Genomic DNA, 20,226 nt, shown 5'->3' on the forward strand with positions numbered 1-20,226 from the left:
ATTTCATTTTTAGAAGTGTTTTATAAATATTAATTAGAATTGTGGAGTGTTAGAGCTGACATACTGGCTAGCATTTCTAGGACACTATATATGCTTGGCACTCTAATAACGATTTAATGGATACCACTGCATTTATTCTTACGAATCCATGTGTGAAATATATGTTAATTGTCCTTAGTTTATTGTTTGGCGTAGAGAAGTCAAGTGACATTTCCGGGAGTCACATAATTAATAGCAAAACCAAAATAAAACTATTGATGTCTTCCCATCATATTTAAAATAAAGTTTGTCTATCTCCTGCTTGCTTCTCCAGTATCATCTTTTCTCATTTTCCTATAAATGCTTTGTACCCCAGCCCAGCTATTCTAACTCCTATGGTTTTATTAAAATTCCATTTCCTTTTCTTTCATATCTATGCACTCTCTCCCAGTAAACATATTAACACAGCTGAAATCAAACCAATAAAACAAAACACTTAAGTGCTCCCTCCTTCACTGTGTTTGTAAATGATGTATATCTGACTCATGAACAGGTTTGAAATGTGTGGGTCCACTTAATACATGATTTTTTTTGATAAACACAGTACAGTTCCATAAATGTGCAGTATTACACAGGATTCCCACCCTTCCATTCACAACAAAGAATTATGATCTGTTCTAAAATGTAGTTGAGAAACTTTAGGTTAAGCAAATGAATAAATGCACTGATGTTGTTGCAAGCCAAGGTTCTTACCATGGAGGAAGGAAAGAACAAATAGGGAATAAAGAAGGCAGAGAAGAACCTTGTGGAAATTGGAGGTATCAGTATGAACATATGTTCATATTATGTTTATATATTTCTAGAAATGACTTAGAACAGTGGCATTACAGTAGCACCACCCAGATCTTGGCTTCTAAATACTGTGCCCCAGTAATATGAGCCAGAATCACTTGGATAAATGGCTTATTCTGGGGATGGCTCAGGAAAGTATCAGATCTAGTATCAGCCTAGAACATCTCATTGGGCTGAAAATAAGGAAGTGCTCTAAGCAGTGATGAGTGCATATTAGAAAGACATAGGACCCAGTGTTTGGGGTGTGTGTGTGTCTCACTGGCCAAATTGGGGATGAGTTGAGCATCATAATCAGTAAGGAGGTTAATGGATTATAATTCATTGAGTAAAAGAAATATACATATCCATACTGAGAACAAACAGATACAGATAGAGCAGAGGAGAGGGCTTTTCCTCACAGTAAATGTGGAGGGAGTAGTAGTGGAATTGGAAGACTGTCATTTTACAATTGTCACGAAGAATCATGAAAACATTCTAAGTCCAGGGGAAAAGTTTGAGGAGTAGGGTGTGTGTGTGTGTGTGTGTGTGTGTGTGTGTATAGAATATATTTTCTATATATATATTTATATATATTTATCTATATATTTATTTATATAATTTATTTATGTAATATATAAATAAATTTATAATTTATTTATCTAATATATATTTATATATTTATATATATCTATATATATATTTATATATATAGATATATATTTATAATATATTTTCCAACAGATTGCTTGTTACTTGCAAGAGGGAAATAGGTATATACAGCAGAGAAATTGGATGACGTTTTGATCAGATGATCAAAAATAAACATCAGTAAAGGGATAGGTGGACATCAGATGCCTCTGGGTATGTGATACCCTAAGAAGAATACAAGATCACTCATGCAGTGTTTTGGCTGGGAGTTGTGCAGAAACATCAGACAAACCTAAATTGATAAATATTTTATAGAATAACTGGCTTGTATTCTTCAAAATTTCATGTCATGTTAGGCAAAACCCCAGAAACTCTTCTAGATTAAAGGAGACTGAAAATACTGACAACTAAGTGTGATATGTGATCCTGCATAGATCCTGTCAGGAAGAGGAGACATGCTCTACAGAACATTATTGGAACAGTTGACAAAACTGGAATAGGCTTGCACTTTTTAAAGTATTGTATCAATGATGTGTATGTGCTGAATTTGATAACTGTACTTTGGTTATATAAGAAATGTTCTTAGGAAATGCTGTAAGTATTGAGGGTGAAAGGACATGATATATGCAACTTACCCTAATGTGGTTCAGAGCAATAATTTTTTAATATTTATATGTAGATTATAACACACATATAACACTTCATAAACAATGAGGGAGAGAGAATGAATGCTATTTTTGCAACTTTCAGTTAAGTTTGGAATTATTTTAAAATAAAAAGTTAAAATTAGTTAAAAATTTTTCTAAATGGTTGTAAACATTAATATACATGCTGAAGACTTTTTAAATATTTTCTTTTGAGGCATATGTGAATTGTAAATTGTGCAAAATAGGGTAGTAGGTCAAGGAAGATCTGTGTCCCAAAGTGTGGGCAAGTAGGAGGAGGAGGCAGCTGTGGTGCCCCTGGCATGGCCATTAAGGATGGGAGGGAGAAGGAAGGATGGAAGGAATTAGGCTGTGGGGATTGGTAGCAGGGTCTCTTTATGCTGTTGGGGTTGGTAGTCTTTGGCTTCTCTCTTCTCCCCCATCATGCTTTTTGCCAATGGTGAAATGAAAGGTTTTTCTGGTAAGGCTGGACTAGCAGTTGGCCCCACTGTTGACCAGGGGTAGCCCTGGGCTCGGGGTCCACCAGTCAAGTCTGGTGTTTGGCACCTGAAACTAGCAGCTCTGGGAAAACTGATGTAGGGCTTTTAGATTCCTGATCCTCTTATAAGGCAGCAGAGTACAGCTGTTAGAGTGCTCTTCTGGAGCTACACATAGACCTGGCTCTGCTGTTTAGCAGCTGTGACCTTGGAGAAAAGATAACTTATGGCCTTGGCTTTCATTTTCTCAGATTTAAAATGAGAATAATAATATTGCATATCTCATAAAGAAGTTGTAAGAATTTAAGAAGATAAATATGTGTAAAGTGCTTTACTGCTATTACATACCAGAGCTCTTGAAAAGCTTCCATTTCTCCATTGAACCAACTAATACATAATAGAAAACTTGCTCGTTGTCTGTATCCTATGGGTATGGACTTATCTGATGAACTGACAGTGACGATAATTTAAATATTGTGAGAAGATACTGGAAAGGCCTGATACAAGATTTTTTTAAACAGCATTTTCCCCAAACTGGATGGCAAAATGAATGGAATAGTAACCTGTTTCCCATAACCATTTGGAAAGTGCCAACTCGGGTGCCTGGGTGGCTCAGTCGATTAAGTGTTGGACTCTTGATTTTGGCTCAGGTTATGATCTTGCGGCTCCTGGGATTGAACCCCACATTGGGGTCTGCACTGACAGCGCAGAACCTGCTTGGGATTCTTTAACTCTCTGCCCCTCGCCTGCTCGCTCTCTCTCTCTCTCTCTCTCTCTCTCAAAATAAATTTAAAAAAGAAAGAAAATTGCCAACTATATTTTTCACATTTAGGAAGAAGGCTCCAGAAGTCCTCTTGAGGCAAAAATTGGTTGAACAAAAGTGACTCTTTTTTTTTTTAAGTTTTATTTATTTTTAAGTGAGAGAGAGAGTGCGTGCGCTTGTGCATGAGCAGGGGAGGGGCAGAGAGAAAGGAAGAGAGAGAATCCCAGACAGGCTCCACACTGTCAGCACAGAGCCCCAGTTGGGGCTCCATCCCGCCAGCCATGCGATTCTGACCTGAGCCAAAATCTAGAGTCAGACGCTTAACCGACTGAACCACCCAGATGCCCAAAAGTGACTTTTTTCAGTATTTCAACCCTTTCAGAGAAGGTTGCCCACGTATTTCCTTTTTTTGATGAAGTACACATGTGAGATGGGATTCTTTGATCTGGTTTATGTTAAAGCTAAAAATTGGAGTTGTCTTCCTAAATGAAATGGAGCCGATCCCTCTTTAATATTAATTTTTTTTACAATCTCATTCTTCTTACTAAAGATGCTACTTTCAGGTATACATTCTTACAAAGTAGGTAATTTGACTTGTTATTTATAGTTACCATGATTTTATATATGTTGTTACCATATAATCCTAGTACTTACAGTTATTATTATATGTATTATGTGTATTTATATATGCATTTACCATATAATCATTGAAACTAATACCATGAAACATACATGAACATATATACATACCTACATTATATGTAACTGCTTCCATTTTACTTGATATTTAATTATGTTTTCATTATTTTTAAGGCTATTTTTCATTTGTGGCAAGTTATATTCTGTTATATCAGTAATAAAGTTTTATATTCAAATACATTTATTAAAGTGAAAATGGGAATTGATGTAAAAAATAGGTAAATAATAGTGTCAAGCATGATACACGGTTAGGAGAAAGACTGAGAAGTTCAGGTTTGAATGACTAAAGTTTCGGAACAACTGCTGTGTTATACAGTAGAAAAAGTCCTGTTTGTTTGAAATGAGCCTTTTGATGGTTCACTTTTCTCCTTGGATTTCAGCTGCTTCTCTACTGAAGGAGTAGGGGTTATAATATGAGATAATTTCTAAGGTAATTTGAAAATTATAGTATTCTGTTATATTTCAAGCAGCTTGATTGAAATTTGGCAAAGAAAAAGGTTTGAATTAAAATGGGTTCTGGAAGAGTGTTGACTAGTCACTTCCCCTTCTTTTTGTTGACATACTATTTATAGAAAAAGGAAGAAATCAGAGTATTTACTAAGCTTAAGGAAAAAAATTTAAGCTATATAGAAACTATAATATAATTACATGTACAGTATACTTTTATCTATTTCATATTTTAGTTTGCTTTTTTATAAGGTGTAACCTTAGATACCAATTTGACATTTAATTATTGGAAATTAATTACAAGATAATATTTTCCATTTAATTTTTTCTCCTGATTTCTGTTGTATGTATGAAAAAAGGTATTAATCTGTTTCAAGGGAAGGAAATATGTGAAATAGCAGGAACATAGTAAATACTTAGTTTTTGTATCATAAATATTAATATGCTCAGAAATACATTTGTTAGTAGTAATAAAGAATCACTTTCCTTAAAATATTTACAATTGTGTAGTATTTTATTCTAGCCCCATGTGGTACATAGAATGTGTATAATTTCCATTTTCCTCTTCTAAAAAGTTACTTTTATTTAGAAATTGTCAGGTACCAAAGGTTGCACAGCTAGTTGAGTGAAATGTTTGTGTTTAGGATCTAGGTTTCTCGTTCAACTTGTAATAGACCTTCTCAGTCAGAAAGCGCTTTGAAATTCCAAGCAAGTTGTGAAGAAAGAGTAATTGGAAATGGCACAAAATGCTAAAGTAGAAGGAAGATTTCAGGGATGTTTAAAGTTAATGGTTTTTGGCTTTCAGGATTTTTTTTCTTCTTAAATTTAAAAGCATCCATTTTGTTTTTGTTGTTTGTAGTAACTTTTTTCCTTATCACAACGATGGTATTAATTTTAGAAAAAAGAAAAACTAGAATAAATTATTGAAAGTAGAATGCATTTTTCAAGGAAAGCTGAAAGTCAGATTTCTTCTTGACAAAAATTTAAAAACATTTTTTTAATTTTGGCCAAATTGTTTAAAAACCTTCTGTCTAGAGGATAGTTTGGGCTGTTCATTTGCAACAATAATAAATATCTTATTCCTCGGGACTTTGGTGCTGTTTTCATTTTCTGTTTTGTCCCTAGGTGAGCACATTTTTCCCCACAACATTAATAATGTCTAAATGTTCAGAATTCCCAAAGGCATATTTTTAGCTCTGATGTCTAAATCTTATATCTAACTTCCTGTTTGACATTTTCATTTGTAGGATCCATGACCATGTCAAGTTTAATTTGTCCAAAAGGGAATTCTTAAATTTCCTTCTTTTAAAGCAGTAATGAATCATTAAAGATTTTCTCTTGTTAAATACTTGTTTGTTTAAAAAAATTCAGTTGTTGATTGTGTACAGCGGTGTAACTGTGTACAGTTACTTTCATTACGAAAGGTTTTTTTAGTAGTTTTTGAAAAAAAATAATTGATTTACCAGAAACATCAAAATGAGATGTTATGATGAAGTCAGAGATTGGTGTTTATTTAATAAGAACAAACCTTAAAAAGTAAAGTTTACCTTCTGTTTAAAGTCCATGCTCTGAAAATATTTAGTTACTTAAGCAACAAGGTTCTTTAAAACAGTAAACAAAGTTGATTTGAAAAGACTGAACATCTTTGATCAGTATTAGTATGAATTGTTCTGAATTTGCTAGATTCTATAATCTGTCTTTCCTTTCCACTCCTTTTTCCTTTTTCCTTTTTCCTTTTTCCTTTTTCCTTTTTCCTTTTTCCTTTCCTTTCTCCCTCCCCTCCCCTTCCCTCCCCTTCCCTCCCTTTCCCTTCCCTCCCTTTCCCTTCCCTTCCCTTCCCTTCCCTTCCCTTCCCTTCCCTTCCCTTCCCTTCCCTCCCTTTCCCTTCCCTCCCCTTCCCTTCCCTTCCCTCCCCTTCCCTTCCCTCCCCTCCCCTCTAAACTCTACCCTCAATGTGGGGCTCGTGCCCCTGATATTTCTTAAATTAAGGCAGCAGAATCCATATTGGGACTCCTTTTTTAAATCTAGTTTCTGATGTTATAAAATGACCTGCTAAAAAGAATTTCAGTTAACTAAAAGTTCCGTTTAAACTAATTTTTTACTTCAGTGTTGCCTGAATACAGGTATAGGCCTTGGGATTTAATTAGTGATTACTTCCCCCGCCCCCAAGGATAACTATATTACTTTGTGGGAAAAATGCCCATCCGTGTTTGCTAAAGATAAGTTTTAGTTCCAAAGGTATGTGTTACATGTTTTCATTTCTACTAAACCTCCTTTAGCTTTATCACATAGAAAAATTAGTGCTCATTTGACCTAATATAGTTGGCTTCAATTAATAAAATCATAATTCTGGAGTTGTTTTAATTGTATGTACATTTTTTTTTTTTTTTAGTGTTTGTTGAAATTGAGGCAAAATGTACATAACATAGTATTTCAGCTATTTTTAAATGTGCAGTACAGTGGGAAGAGGGGGTGGGTGTGTGGGGGGAAGGTAGGGGTCCCTGGGTGGCTTAGTTGTTGAGTGTTTAACTCTTGATTTTGGCTCAGGTCATGATTCCAGGGTCATGGGATTGAGCCCTGCTTTGGGCTCTGTACCGAGTGTGGAGCCTGCTTAAGAGTTCTCTCTCTCCTTCTGCCTCTGCCCCTCTCCCCCTGTTCACGCTCTCTCTCTCAAATAAAAAATTAAAAAGAAAAATAAGTGTACAGTACAGTGGTATTAAGTATGCTCACATTGCGGTGCAGTGATCACCACCATCTGTCTTCAGAACTTTTTAATCATTCCATATTGAAACTCTATACCCATTAAGCATAATTCTCCATTTGTCCCTCCCTTTCATCCCTGGTAACTACCATTTCTCTTTCTCTGAATTTTGAGTACTTGGTGTACCTCATAAATGGGATTATCTTGTATTTGTCTTTTGTGGCCAGCATATTTCTCTTACCATAATATTTTCAAAGTTTATTCATGTAGCAAGTGATAGGATTTCCTTTTTTAAAGCTGAAAAATACTCCATTGTATGTAGACATCACATTTGTTTCTCTGTTCATCTGCAATGATATTGGAGTTGTTTCTACCTTTTAAGTGAGAGTAGTGCTCCTAGGAACATAGATGTACAAATGTTTTGTTCAAGTTCCTGCTTGCAATTCTTTTGTGTGTAGACTTAAAAGTGGAATTGTTGAGTCAAATGATGATTTCTCTATTTAATTTTTTGAGTAACCACCATACTTTTCCACAGCAGTTGTACCATTTTACATTGTCAGAAACAGTGCACAAAGTTTATCCACATTCATATTGGTTTTTGTTTTGATAATAGTTATACAAATAGGGTGAAGTGCTATGCCATTGTGGTTTTGATTTGCATTTGCCTAATGATTAATGATGAACGTCATTTCATGTGCTTATTAGGTATTTGTGTATCTTCTTTGGAGAAATGTCTGTTTAAGTCCTTTGCCTGTTTTTGTTGTTGAGTTTTAGCAGTTCTTTATATATTCTGGATATTAATCTCAGATAATGTGATATATAATTTTTTCCTTCCATTTTGTGGGTTGCTGTTTTACTCTGTTGTGACCTTTGACACTTTTTGACATTTGATCATGTATTCATGGATTTGTCTGGGCTCTTTATTCTGTTCTGTTGATCTATATGTCTTTATGCCAGTGCCATACTGTATTGATTAGTTTTACAGAAAATTTTGACATTAGAGAGTGTGAGTCCTCCAACTTGTTCTTCTTTTTCAAGATTAGTTTGGATATTAGGAGACCCTTGAAATTCCATATGAATTTTAGGGTGCCTTTTCATACTTTGGTAAAAAACATCATTGGGGTTTTGCATTGAATTTGTAGCTTACTTTGGGTAATATTGATATGTTAACAACATTAAGTCGTCCAATCTGTGAACATAGGGTGTCTTTTTTATTTATTTCTGTAATTTCTTTTATCAGTGTTTTTTCATTTTGAGTATACAAGTCTCTTTCATGTTGACTAAGTTAATACCTGAGTTAAAAAAAAAATTTGTTGCCATTATATATGGAATTATTTTCTTTTTTCAGACTGTTCATTGTTAATATAGAAATGCAACTTATTTTTCTGTGTTTATTTGTATCCTTTGATGGATTTGTATATTAGTTCAACAGTGTTGTGGAATTTTAAGGGGATTCTACATATAAGATCCTATCATTTGCAAACAAAGATACTTATTTCTTTTTCTTGTTTAATTGCTTTGGCTAGAACTTCCATTACATTGTTGAATCTGAGTTGTGAAATCAGTCATCCTTCTCATTCTTGATCTTAGAGGAAAAGCTTTCAATCTTTCACCATTTGAACATTCTGTAAGCTGTGGTATTTTCCTATATGATTTTTATTATGTTGAGATAGTTTCCTTCAATTCCTAGTTGATTGTTTTTACCACAGAGGAGTAATGTATTTTGGCAAATGCTTCTTTTATATCAATTTAGATGGTCATGTGGTTTTTTCTTCATTTTCTTAATGTGGTTTATCACATTGATTTTAGTATGTTGAATCATCCTTGCATTCTAGGAATAAATCCCACTTTGTCATGGTGTATAATCCTTTTAACATGCTACTGAGTTTGGTTTGCTAGTATTTTCTTCAGTATTTTTGCATCAGTGTTCAAAAGGACTATTAATCTATTGTTTTCTTTTAGTGTCATTGTGTGGCTTTGATACAGGGCAATGCTTACCTCAGAATAAGTTAGGATGTGTTCTGTTCCCTTCAGTTTTTGGGAAGTGTTTGAGAAAGGTTGGTGGTAGTTCTTTAAAATGTTTGGTAGAACTCCCAGTGAAACCATTAAGTCGAGTACTTTTCTTTGGCAAGAGGTTTTTTGTTTTTTTTTTGTTGTTTTTTTTTTAATACTAATTCAGTCTCCTTACCAGTTACAGATGACTATTCACCTTTCTGTTGGTTTTTTTTTTAATGTTTGTTTATTTTGAGAGAGAGTGGAAGAGCGAGAATCCCAAGCAGGCTCTTTGCTGTTAGCTCAGAGCCTGATGTGTGGGGCTTGACCTCATGAACTGTGAGATCATGACCTGAACCTAAATCAAGAGTTGGATGCTTAACCAGTTGAGCCACCTAGGTGCCCCTGTGTAAGTCTTTTAGCTTTATTCTTCAAGGTAGTTTTGACTATTCTTTGTACTTTTGTATTTGCAAGTGAATTTTAGAATAATCATGTTAGTTTCTGCATATAATAAAAGAAAACCTGCTGGCATTTTGAGTAGGATTACATTGAATCTCTAGATTAATTTGGGGAGAATTGACATCTTTATGAAATCGAACCTTCTCAGAATCTGCAAAGATGAATTTGTCTGTTAGTGTATTTTAAATTTCGGGAATCAAGACACTTTTTGTTTTCTGTGTTTTGTTTTAGGTAACTGAAGTAATAGCATCTTTTGTTTTACTTAATTTTTTTTTGCCAGTGAGAGTGCTTCAGTATAGATGAGAATTTTAACTTTGAAGGAAAGAAAAGAGGAATTGCTGCAGCCATGACCTAAATAGGAAGGAAGGCAATGTATAATGGGATAGATGCCGATAGGTTGATAGTTATGATGGCAGGAATTTGAGGAGCTTCTCTTCTGGTTACTATTTTTTCCATCAGTAGAATAGGTAGCAAAGTCATCAGCTGAAAGTGAGGATGGGTGATGAGTGTTGGGAGTTGTGAGGAGAGAGAATATGGCATAAAATAACCAGAAAATTGGGAAATGGAAAATTGCTAAACTTAAAGTCAGATTAATTATCCTGGTTAGCATGGTGGTTTATTCTCAGCCATATTCAGCTTACATGGGAGCATGTAGTCAAGAGTGAGTTTTTCCAGGAAATGAGTGGAGGGAGGAGGGAGAGCAGGAGCCAAGGGAGTGGGAATAAGGGTATATGAAAATTTAACTGGATGAGGAGGGACATAAACTGGGCGAGGGACACTGAAAAGGTGGGAGGCGTAATAAATTGTAGGACCTAATGGGATCAAAAGATTGTTATAATTAGGTTATTAGGAGTGTTTGAGCCGGGAGTTTGAGAGGTAGTAGTTACAGAGTTGTATATGCCGGTTTAGTTTGGCATAATTTACTCTCAGATTTTGTTGGTTATTTGCATTAATCTTCATGTGATAAGTATAGGACATGTTAGGAAAAACAAGTTCGTACTTTTTAATCTAAGACTTTTGGGCCCAGATATGTATTCAGTTTCTTTTTTTTCCCTTTATTACTTTTTCCAGGGACTTACCAGTTTTATTGATCCCTCCAAAGAACTAACTTTTGGTTTTTTTGATCTCTGTTGTATGTTTTCTGTTTCATTACTTTATGCTCTTTTATTTCTTCATTTGTACTGTTTTGGAGTTTAATTTGTTCTTTTCGTAACTCTTTTGGATGGTTGATTAAAACACTAGTTTTTGGCTTTTCCTCCATATATGTATTCTAAAGCTACAAATTTCCCTCTTGTGTATGGTTGTAGCTGCATCCCCTAAATTTTGATATGTCATTTTTTTAAGAGAATAGTTTTTTGTTTTTAATGTTTATTTATTTTTGAGAGAAAGACAGCATGAGTGGGAGAGAGGCAGAGAGAGAGGGAGACCAAGAATCCAAAGCAGGCTCCAGGCTCTAAGCTGTCAGCACAGAGCCTGATGCGGGGCTCAAACCCACAAGATCCGTGAGATCATGACCTGAGCTGAAGTTGGACGCTTAACTGACTGAGTCACCCAGGCGCCCCTGGTACATTTTTCATAACTCTTTTGGATTGTTGATTAAAACACTGGTTTTTGGCTTTTCTTCCATATATGTATTCTAAAGGTACAAATTTCCCTCTTATGCATGGTTGTAGATGCATCCCCTAAATTTTGATATGATGTAATTTTTTTAAGAGAATAATTTTTTGTTTTTAATGTTTATTTATTTTTGAGAGAAAGAGCATGAGTGGGAGAGGCGCAGAGAGAGAGGAGACACAGAATCCGAAGTAGGCTCCTGGCTCTGAGCTGTCAGCACAGAGCCCGGAGCAGGGCTCAAACCCATGAACTTTGAGATCATGACCTGAGCCAAAGTCGGCTGCTTAACAAACTGAGCCACCCAGGTGCCCCTGATAAGATGTGGTTTTAATAGCATTCCATTCAAAGTATTTTCTAAGTTTGACTCATTTCTTCTTTGACCCATGGGGTTATTTGGAAGTTCACTGCTTCATTTCACAATGTAAGTGTTTTCAAATTATATTTTTATCAATTCATAGCTTAGTTCATTGGAGGTCAAAAAAACATGTCTGTCCTTTGAAACTTGTTAACAGTTTATGATCCAGATTTGGTTCACTTTTGGTAAATTTGTTTTGCACTTAAAAGGAATATATTTTCTGCTCTTTTTAGGGATAGTGTTCTATATGTCAGGTCGTTAATTGTAAAAGTTCGAATATTTTTCTGTTTCTGTTTCATCTGGTCTGTTCCTTGTTTTGGTGTGCTTGTTCCATCAGTTACTGAGAAAGCTGTGTTAAAATCAACTTGCTAGAATTGTGGACTTTACTTAGTTTCCTTGATATTGGCTGAAGTTTATTTAGAAAAAGTATGTTTTCACAGCTGCATAATTCAGTGTTTTAACAAACTTACATATGGGAAAAGTCAAAAATGAAATTTCAAATGCAGTTTGTAGAACATTAGAATCATATGTAGCCATTTTTTAAGCATGTGCTGTCAACAGAGGGAATGTGCATCTCTGTTGCTGCTGGCAGTAAGAAAGAGGTTACAATATTAGAAGCCTTTGAACTGTTATCTGCCATATGTGTTTGTCTTTAATAAGTTTCTAATTGCTATTCATATTTGGCCCTTAATTTTGCTTAAATCTGTAGAAAGCACAAAAATGTTGAGACAGTGTTAAATTGTGGCAAAGGAAACAAAGCCAGTGAGAAAGCTATCTATCGCATATGAAGTCATGTATTTTACACCCTAACTATGATAATTACTATAGTAAATGGACATTTTCTCTATTTCAGTAAGTTTTAAAAGAGAAATGCTTGGGGATTATGAATATATATGTAACATAAGTTTTCCTATTTAAGATATTGGAAAATAAGCTCCTGGTTAGGGTTTTGTGTAGAATATCTGATTTTCAGGAACAGATTCCTGACTTTAAGTGTTATTAGGTACATTCAAGTTTAAAATTGCTTTCTGGTGAATTGAACGTTTATTGTAATGAAGTCCTACTGTATCTCTATCCATGTATTTATTTTATGCATTAAAATCTACTGTGATAAAGTATAGCCACAAAACTTTGTTTTGATTTGTGTTCTACACAGTATATTGTTCTCCATGCTTTGACTTTCAGTCTTTCTATATCCTCATTTATTTAAGAGGTAATCATCTATAATCATCATATAATTGGGTTTTGTTTTTTTATATACAATTTGGATTATTAATTCATTTCCCCCCTCTATTAGCTTGTTAGCTTGAGTGAACTTTTACTATTCTTGCAGTGGTTACCCCAGAGATTACCACATGCATCTTTGATTTAATGAAGTCTGAAAAGTAAATAAGTATGTTTTCTGTTTCCCAGTAAATGAAAGGATTCTGGAACACTTTTAACTTTGCTTACTATCCTTCCCAATTATGTGCTATTGTTCTTGTGTATTGTAATATTTAAAATTCTACAAAGTATTATTTTATTTAGTTATTATTCATTTAGAGGTACATATTCACCCTGTTCATTGTATGTATGTATGTATGTATGTATGTATGATGTATGTATGTATGTATTTACTTACTTACTTAATTTTTGGTGCAATATCCAAGCTGTATCTGGGATCTTTTTTTCCTTGTACTTGAAGAAGTCCCTTCAGTGTTTTCTGATGTTAAATTTGTTGTTTCTGTTTGACTGATAATGTCTGTATTTTGCCTTTTTTTTTTCCCTGAAGAGTATTTTTTGCCAGATCTGGAATTCTACTTTGACATTTCTCCCATTCCTGGCACTTTGAGAATATCATTCCACTGTATTGGGCTTCCATTACTTACATGAAAAAGTCAACTGTAAATCTTACTATTGCTTTTAAAGTTAATCTTTATTTTATTTTATTTTTTTGGCTACTTTTAAGGTCTCTCTGTCTGTGGCTGATCTTTCTTTGTGTGTGTCTCTCTTTCCCTCCACCCACCGTTTTTTCTCTGATATGCCTCAGTTGTGGTTTTCTTTGTATTTGTTTCGCTTGAGTGTTGTAGATCTTGGATGTCATTGGTAAGTTTTTAACTATATGTCTTTAAGTATTTCTTTCCCTTCTGGGACACTAATTACATGTATTTTGGATCCATGTTTTACTGTTTTTTCACACTTCTGTATTTCCCATTTTCATGCCCTTTTGGGCTTCAGTGTAGGTGTTTTCTTCTTTCCTATCTTCTGGATTATTGATTTTTTCTTCAGCTGTATTCTACCTATTGTTAAACTCATCAATTTTTTTATTTTCTGTCTTCAGTATTGTGCTTTTCAGTTCTATGTTTTCTATGCTTTTAGAATTGTATGGTAATATTCTTTTTTTTTAATTCGTTGAACACATTTACTTATTTTAAAGTTCTTTTCTCATAACACCATTATCTGGATCTACTATGGGTCTAATTGTATTGCCATTTTAAAATCTTAGTTTTCAGTCAGGTCTTAACTGGTTATTTTTTTACTTTTAGACATACAGAAATCATAAAATCATTTGAATTTCTAGATGATACTATCTTTTTTCCTGGTAAGATTTACTTTTGCTAACATCTTTTCAGAAGATTTAACTGGCATGAGGCTAAGCTAATCACACTACATAGCCCAGATCACCTTAATCTAATCAGTGAATGAGATGATCTGAAGTTATACTGCCCTTGTATGGCCTGGTCTATTTCTAGTTTACCTTTATACTGAGGGCATAGTCCTTTGGATCCCTCCAGAATCCTGGTGTGTTTACTGGGGCTATTACTTGGTAAGCCCTAAATCTGTTTTTGTATCCCACCCATAGATCTCTTGAAACCTCTGTTTAGCTTCTCAGCCTCTCAGTCAATGTTCTGAGAATCTGCAGATGACTAGAGGGATATATAGTCTGAAGTCTGGTCTTAACCTATTTCTTCCAGATCTCAACCCTTCAATTCTGCCTTAAAAGTTCTCCAGTGATTTTAAACAGATTAATTTTCTTCTTTTTTTCTCATTCTTAGAATAAGTTGGTTTGAAGTAACCTACTCAACCATTGTCAAAAGCTAAATGCTCAGATAATGCAGTGCTGCATATACCTTATCGGCATTAGTGTTGAAATGTAGGAGTATTTTGTTGCCTACTACACTGCAAGTTTTTGTAATGGTAATTGGATGCAGCTTGATCTGTTAGGGAACATGATTTGAATAAGCTGACTTTTATTGGTTTATATTACGGTCTCATGAGAAAACAAAAACATTCTACAGCACAGCTGCTTGTTTGACTGGTTCCCACCAGTGGCTTGCCATCCTTCAGTTTCTCTGTTTCCTGCTTCCTCTTGTCACGGGGCTTTTGCACATGCTATTCTCTCTGACTAGTGTGTACACTCTCATACTCAGGTTTGGGTATGAGGCACATTCTCAAGGAAGCCTTCCCTAACTTGTGAATTTAGGTCAGATAAATGAACTTCCACATTTTGATTTGTACAGATTCATTTATATATAGTTTGGTTAATGTCTGTTTTCCCCTACTAAACTGTGAAATCTGTGAGATCAGAAATCATGCCCCCCCCCCCCCCACCTTTTTTTGGACCATTTTACCCTATGTGCCTAGTACAGTGTCAGGAAGTACATTTTTTTTGCAAGTACATGATCAATTAATAGGTTATCACTTGTTAATAGATGTTCAATCAATGTTTATGTGAATGGAGAAATGAGTATGAGGGAAGATATGTAAGAAATGCCATGCTTGTGGTAATAATGGTACTGATAAGAATTGAAAAACTCATGCTTTTGAGCAAAAGCCAGGTTTAATCAAACATGGATTTTCTGGGCAGTACTATTGAAGTTTTATGGATATACATGCACAGTATTAAAAATACTTTAATAGAATTCCACTGAGCATTTATTATTGTGAATGTTTTAGCATTTGTCTTCCATGCCCTTGTAAATATTTTATTATGTAAGTTTTGGAAACATTAGGTTTTTGACAAAACTATTATTCAGAACATGACAGATTATATCATTGCCAGTCGTTCAATTACAGAGATAAATGGAATAAAAAAATCCTGTTCTTGAAGGATTCATAGTCTCAGAGGAAAATGGACTTGGAATTTGTCATACACATACCCACAAAGTAAGGTGCTATCGTTTATCAGGGGGAAATGAATCTTGACTGATTAGGAGGATTTTATTAAATGGCTAAAGGAACAGTATTTCATTTAAGTGGATATTATTATGAAATCGTATAGTGCCTTTGTGGGTTGACAGATAGTAATTTTGGTGGTGGCTAGGACAGTTTGCAAGAATAGTGTGTCAAGGTAGATTGGGGCTACCCAGATCATCCTTTGACATGGAGGCCATCAGAAACTTTCAGGGATTTTCTATAATGTTAAAGAGAGGTTATGGAGCCAGAGTCCCTGAGTTCATATTCCAAGCTCTGCCCTTTACTGTGTGTGTGACTTTAGAAACATTACTGAGCATCTCTGTGCCTCAATATCCTTATTTATACAATGGAGATGATAATTGTAACTAAGAAGATTTCAGTTTGGATTGAATGAGTTAAGACATGGCAGGTACTTAGAAAAGTGCCTGGCACATAGAAAAATCCCAGTAAGCATTGGCTCTTGTTGTTGCTATTATTATATGCATTGAGAAAAACTTGAAGGTTATAATTGTACTCTTTTCAGCCAGAGCTAGAGGCACTAAAAGATTCAAGAGATATTTTAGGGGTAAAGTTAACAAAGCTTCAACTTAATTACCAATTTTATATAACCAGGAATTTCAACTAATAATGCTGCCATGTGCAGCATAGAAGCAGGTTTGAAATTTGTATAACATTTTCATGATTTGCAAACTTATAGAACTTAAATTTTCTAATTTGTGTTTTCTTTTAGATCTTATAGAAAATTTCAGCTGTAGCCCTTGGACTAGAAGCTGAAATAATAGAAGCTGTGTACGATGCATTAGGGTATTGAAGAAAATTAATTTTGAATTAAATATTTGGAATATAAGGAAGGAAAGGTGACTGAAAATGGGGCGGAAGAAAATACAAATCACACGCATAATGGATGAAAGGAACCGACAGGTAAATGAAAATTTTAACTTATTTATTTAATTGATGTGAATATTTTTTAAAAAGGATCATAAGGTAGATTGGTTTGAATTTTTCTTAAACTTAATTTCAAGTCTAAATATTTTTATTTCCAAACTAAATAAAAAATTTTAATAAACATTTTAGCTTGTCATGTGTCTTAAACTTTTTTTCCTTATTATAGAAATCATAGATGTTAATTATAGAAAACAGGGGAAAAAGAAGAAAAGCAAGATCACTGTAGTCCCACTGTTACTGTCAATTATGTAGATTTATCATAATATGTTTGTTTATGTATTGGTCATTATTATACATTACCTCTATTTTCATAATTAGGTAATACCTAAGTTAACTGTAGTTATCAGTGCATGTGTTTTGGTCAGTTAAATTTTCTGGTTAACCAAGAAATAAAATTCTTTTTCTAACTCATCACAAACATTTCTAAAGCTTTTATGTATTTATCTCAGTTTCAATTGATAAAACATACCAAACCTAATTTTCAGCACCAATGTCAATAAACTCTTACAAGTATTCAGGATAATTATAATAATACTGATATATGAAGTGAAGACCAGAAGTTGTAAGAGTTTAGAGCAGGGATTTGCAAACTATGGACCATGGTCTGGTTGGCTGTTTTGATAAATAAATCATTAGAACACTGCCATGTGCATTTGTTTACCTATTGTCTATGGCTGCTTTCACATTACAACGACATAATTGAGTAGGGGCCCTGGAGACTGCAATTGAGTAGGGGCCCTGGAGATTGTGGCCCATAGGCCTACAATCTTTACTCTCTGGCCTTTAAGAAAAAGTTGCCAAGCCCTTGGTTTAGAAAAAAGAAGGAAAATGGTTTCATAGAATATTGTAAATGAACTAGTATTCAGAGCATATGCAGGAGGGAGAGATGCTGTCTCTGGAAAGGTTGCCTGTCCGGGGAAATGTCTAGAAAAGCTGGTTTCTGGAAGCTTACCAAAAAACAGAACCATATTAAAGATATGTTCTGCAAAGTCTGAGTAGTAATTCACTTGGAAATACAGTTATAATTGTAGACAAAACTCAGCTGAGCTGCTAGTAGAGAAGTTAGTGGAAGTGATTAGAGTTGCCTATAGACCAAATTAAAGAGAACAGTTGTTTCATCTAATGAAGATTCTTCAGGTAAAGGGTAAGGCTCACGCAGTATGATTCTTTATGAAGGTTGATAAAATAGGGAAGACTGATAAAATAACCATTCCATCATTCCAAAGGGATGTTTCTAAGCAAGGTTGCAAGTAAATGTCCCTTCATAAACTTGAAGATTGTGACCTGTAGATGAGGCACATCTCTACACCTTATATTGTGTGTGAAACACACACAATGTTTAATATGTAAAATATGTTTATTAGGGAATAACATAAAAGCAGAAACTGGCAAAGCACATAACATTCCTTAGACTCTCTTTATCCCTTAGAGAGTCGTGTTTAAATTCAGCATAGGTACACTGGATCTACCAGTGGAAAAGACCCCATTTAGAGGAATATGATGAATAGGAAAAGGGGAGCGAGGATTATGTAAGTAACGGTGTAAAGAATTTGTTAATTAAGGAAATGATCTTGTTTAAAAGATGGAGGCTGCCACTATAACTCAGCAACTACAGTTTGCCTATTAATATGTTGAATTTACCTGCTAGGTCATCTTCTTGCCAAGCTGCCAAATGGGGCAAGGGTGTCTGAATGTTTTCTTAGATGATTTTGGCCAAGAATGCAGAAAAGAAACAGAATAGGTAGTTGGGCAATTGATTTTTCAGATTTGATTAGGCATAGACATAATTTGTCATTTTGAATTTGTGTATTCTGAGTTAAAAGTTTCATTATTCCTGCATTAAAATGGGAAAAACGTTTCTGTGCAGAATTTATGTCAGTTATTCATCCACATTTGAATACCTACTGATTCTGGGAGAGACTGTGTTAAGCACTGGGAACTCATTAAAAATATATAGGCAACACAGAAGATTTAACTATATGGCAAACAGAAGGTAAGCTTAGGTGATGGGAGAGTTTATGGAAGGAAGCACCAGCCTCTGGTTGGGGTAGTTCAGGGAGCAGTACAGAAGGAGGTATAGCATATACAGGTTTTAATGATTGGATTTTTTGAGCTAGTAAGATAAAATCACACTTCAAGTCTTTAGAACAGTGAATGAAAAATCTCGGTGGTGACACTATCATTGCACTTAAAGACCTGCTTCACTTCACTTCCACTTGGAAGCTTTCATTCACTTCACTTCCATTTGGGAGTTTCTGGTGAAACCTTGTGTTTGTCCTTCTTGGTGTAATACACTTCTATTTAACAAGTAAACTTTGTATTAAAGTATAAAGAAAAGAACACAAGTCCTAAGTGTGGCTGAGTGAATTATTGCAAAAAGTACATGGCCATGTAGCCAGCATATCCCAGTGCACCACCACCACAGAAACTCTGTCATGTCTTCCCAAGTCATTACCTCTCTGCCCCACTAACCTAACTTCTGACACATAGATTTATTATGCCTGTTGAGTTTATGTGAGCAGCACCCTTTGTGCAACATCATGTTTGTGAAATTAATGTTACTGTTGCATGTCATGTAGATATATTTGGTACATTTTCATTAACAAATAATATTCCATTGTGTGGATAGACCACAACCTATATTCTTATTTTTTCTATTGTAAATGGACTTTGGGGTTGTTTTCTATTTTGAGACTATTATAAAGAGTGCTCTTTTGATTAGTCTTATGTGTGTCTTTGGTACACATGAACATTTGGGTATATTCCGAGGTGTACAGGTTAAGTCAGAGTATACCTGTGATCAGCTCTAATAGCAAGAGTTTTCTAAAGTGATTGTGCTGATTTATAATTTACACTAACGGTGTGTGAAAGTTTCAGCTGCTCTAAATCTTCACCAATACTAGTTTTTATCCCTTTCCTTTTAGCTATTATGGTAGGTGAGCAAAAGTAACATTTTAATTTTAAGTTTCTGTGATTTTTGATGAAGTTGATCACTTTTTCATATGTTTTATGAAAAGATGTTTACTGTTTACTTCATTTTTTCCCCCTAGTGGGCTACCTGACTATATTTTTCTTATTAATTAGTATACATTCTGTGTATAATATGATGTGAGCATTTTGTTCATTATGTACATTACAAGTAACTTCTCTCATACCATGGCTTGCCTTTTCACTTTTTCATTTTTCTTTTAATGTTGTCCAGTTTGCCTTCCTTTTTTTCCTTTATGGTTAATGCTGTTTGTGTTATGTTGAAGAAATACTTACTTATCACAAGGGCATGGTGATTTTCTTCCTATGCTTTTTTCTGTTTTTTACCTTTCATGTTTTGGATCTGTTACCCATTTGGAATTTATTTTTGTGTGTGATTTGAGGTTTGGGGGTCGAGATTTGTTTTCCTGATGGATATTCAGCTGACCCAGTACAGTTTATTGCAAAAACCATCTTTTCTTCACTGCTTGCCTTTGTCATGAATCAAG

At 34.5% G+C, this 20,226-nt stretch overlaps 1 protein-coding gene across 8 annotated transcripts in view; it reads left to right on the forward strand.

The window, feature by feature from the left end:
* MEF2A (myocyte enhancer factor 2A) overlaps window positions 1-20,226 on the forward strand; it is a 165,323-nt gene that overhangs the window by 55,461 nt on the left and 89,636 nt on the right. For 6 of the 8 annotated variants that reach the window (XM_053888759.1, XM_019460119.2, XM_019460118.2 and 3 more), the window contains one exon: window positions 16,536-16,726. The exons of 1 other annotated variant lie outside the window; for it this stretch is intronic. In XM_053888759.1, the coding sequence (XP_053744734.1) occupies window positions 16,673-16,726 (54 nt within the window). In that variant the 5' untranslated portion in view covers window positions 16,536-16,672. Of the gene's footprint in view, window positions 1-15,685; window positions 15,776-16,535; window positions 16,727-20,226 lie in introns of all 8 variants that reach the window. One more of the 8 variants, XM_019460117.2, reaches the window with a different exon arrangement.

Source organism: Panthera pardus, unplaced genomic scaffold, assembly GCF_024362965.1.
Source record: "Panthera pardus isolate Hobbes unplaced genomic scaffold, ASM2436296v1 HiC_scaffold_24, whole genome shotgun sequence".
Taxonomy (NCBI): Eukaryota; Metazoa; Chordata; class Mammalia; order Carnivora; family Felidae; genus Panthera; species Panthera pardus.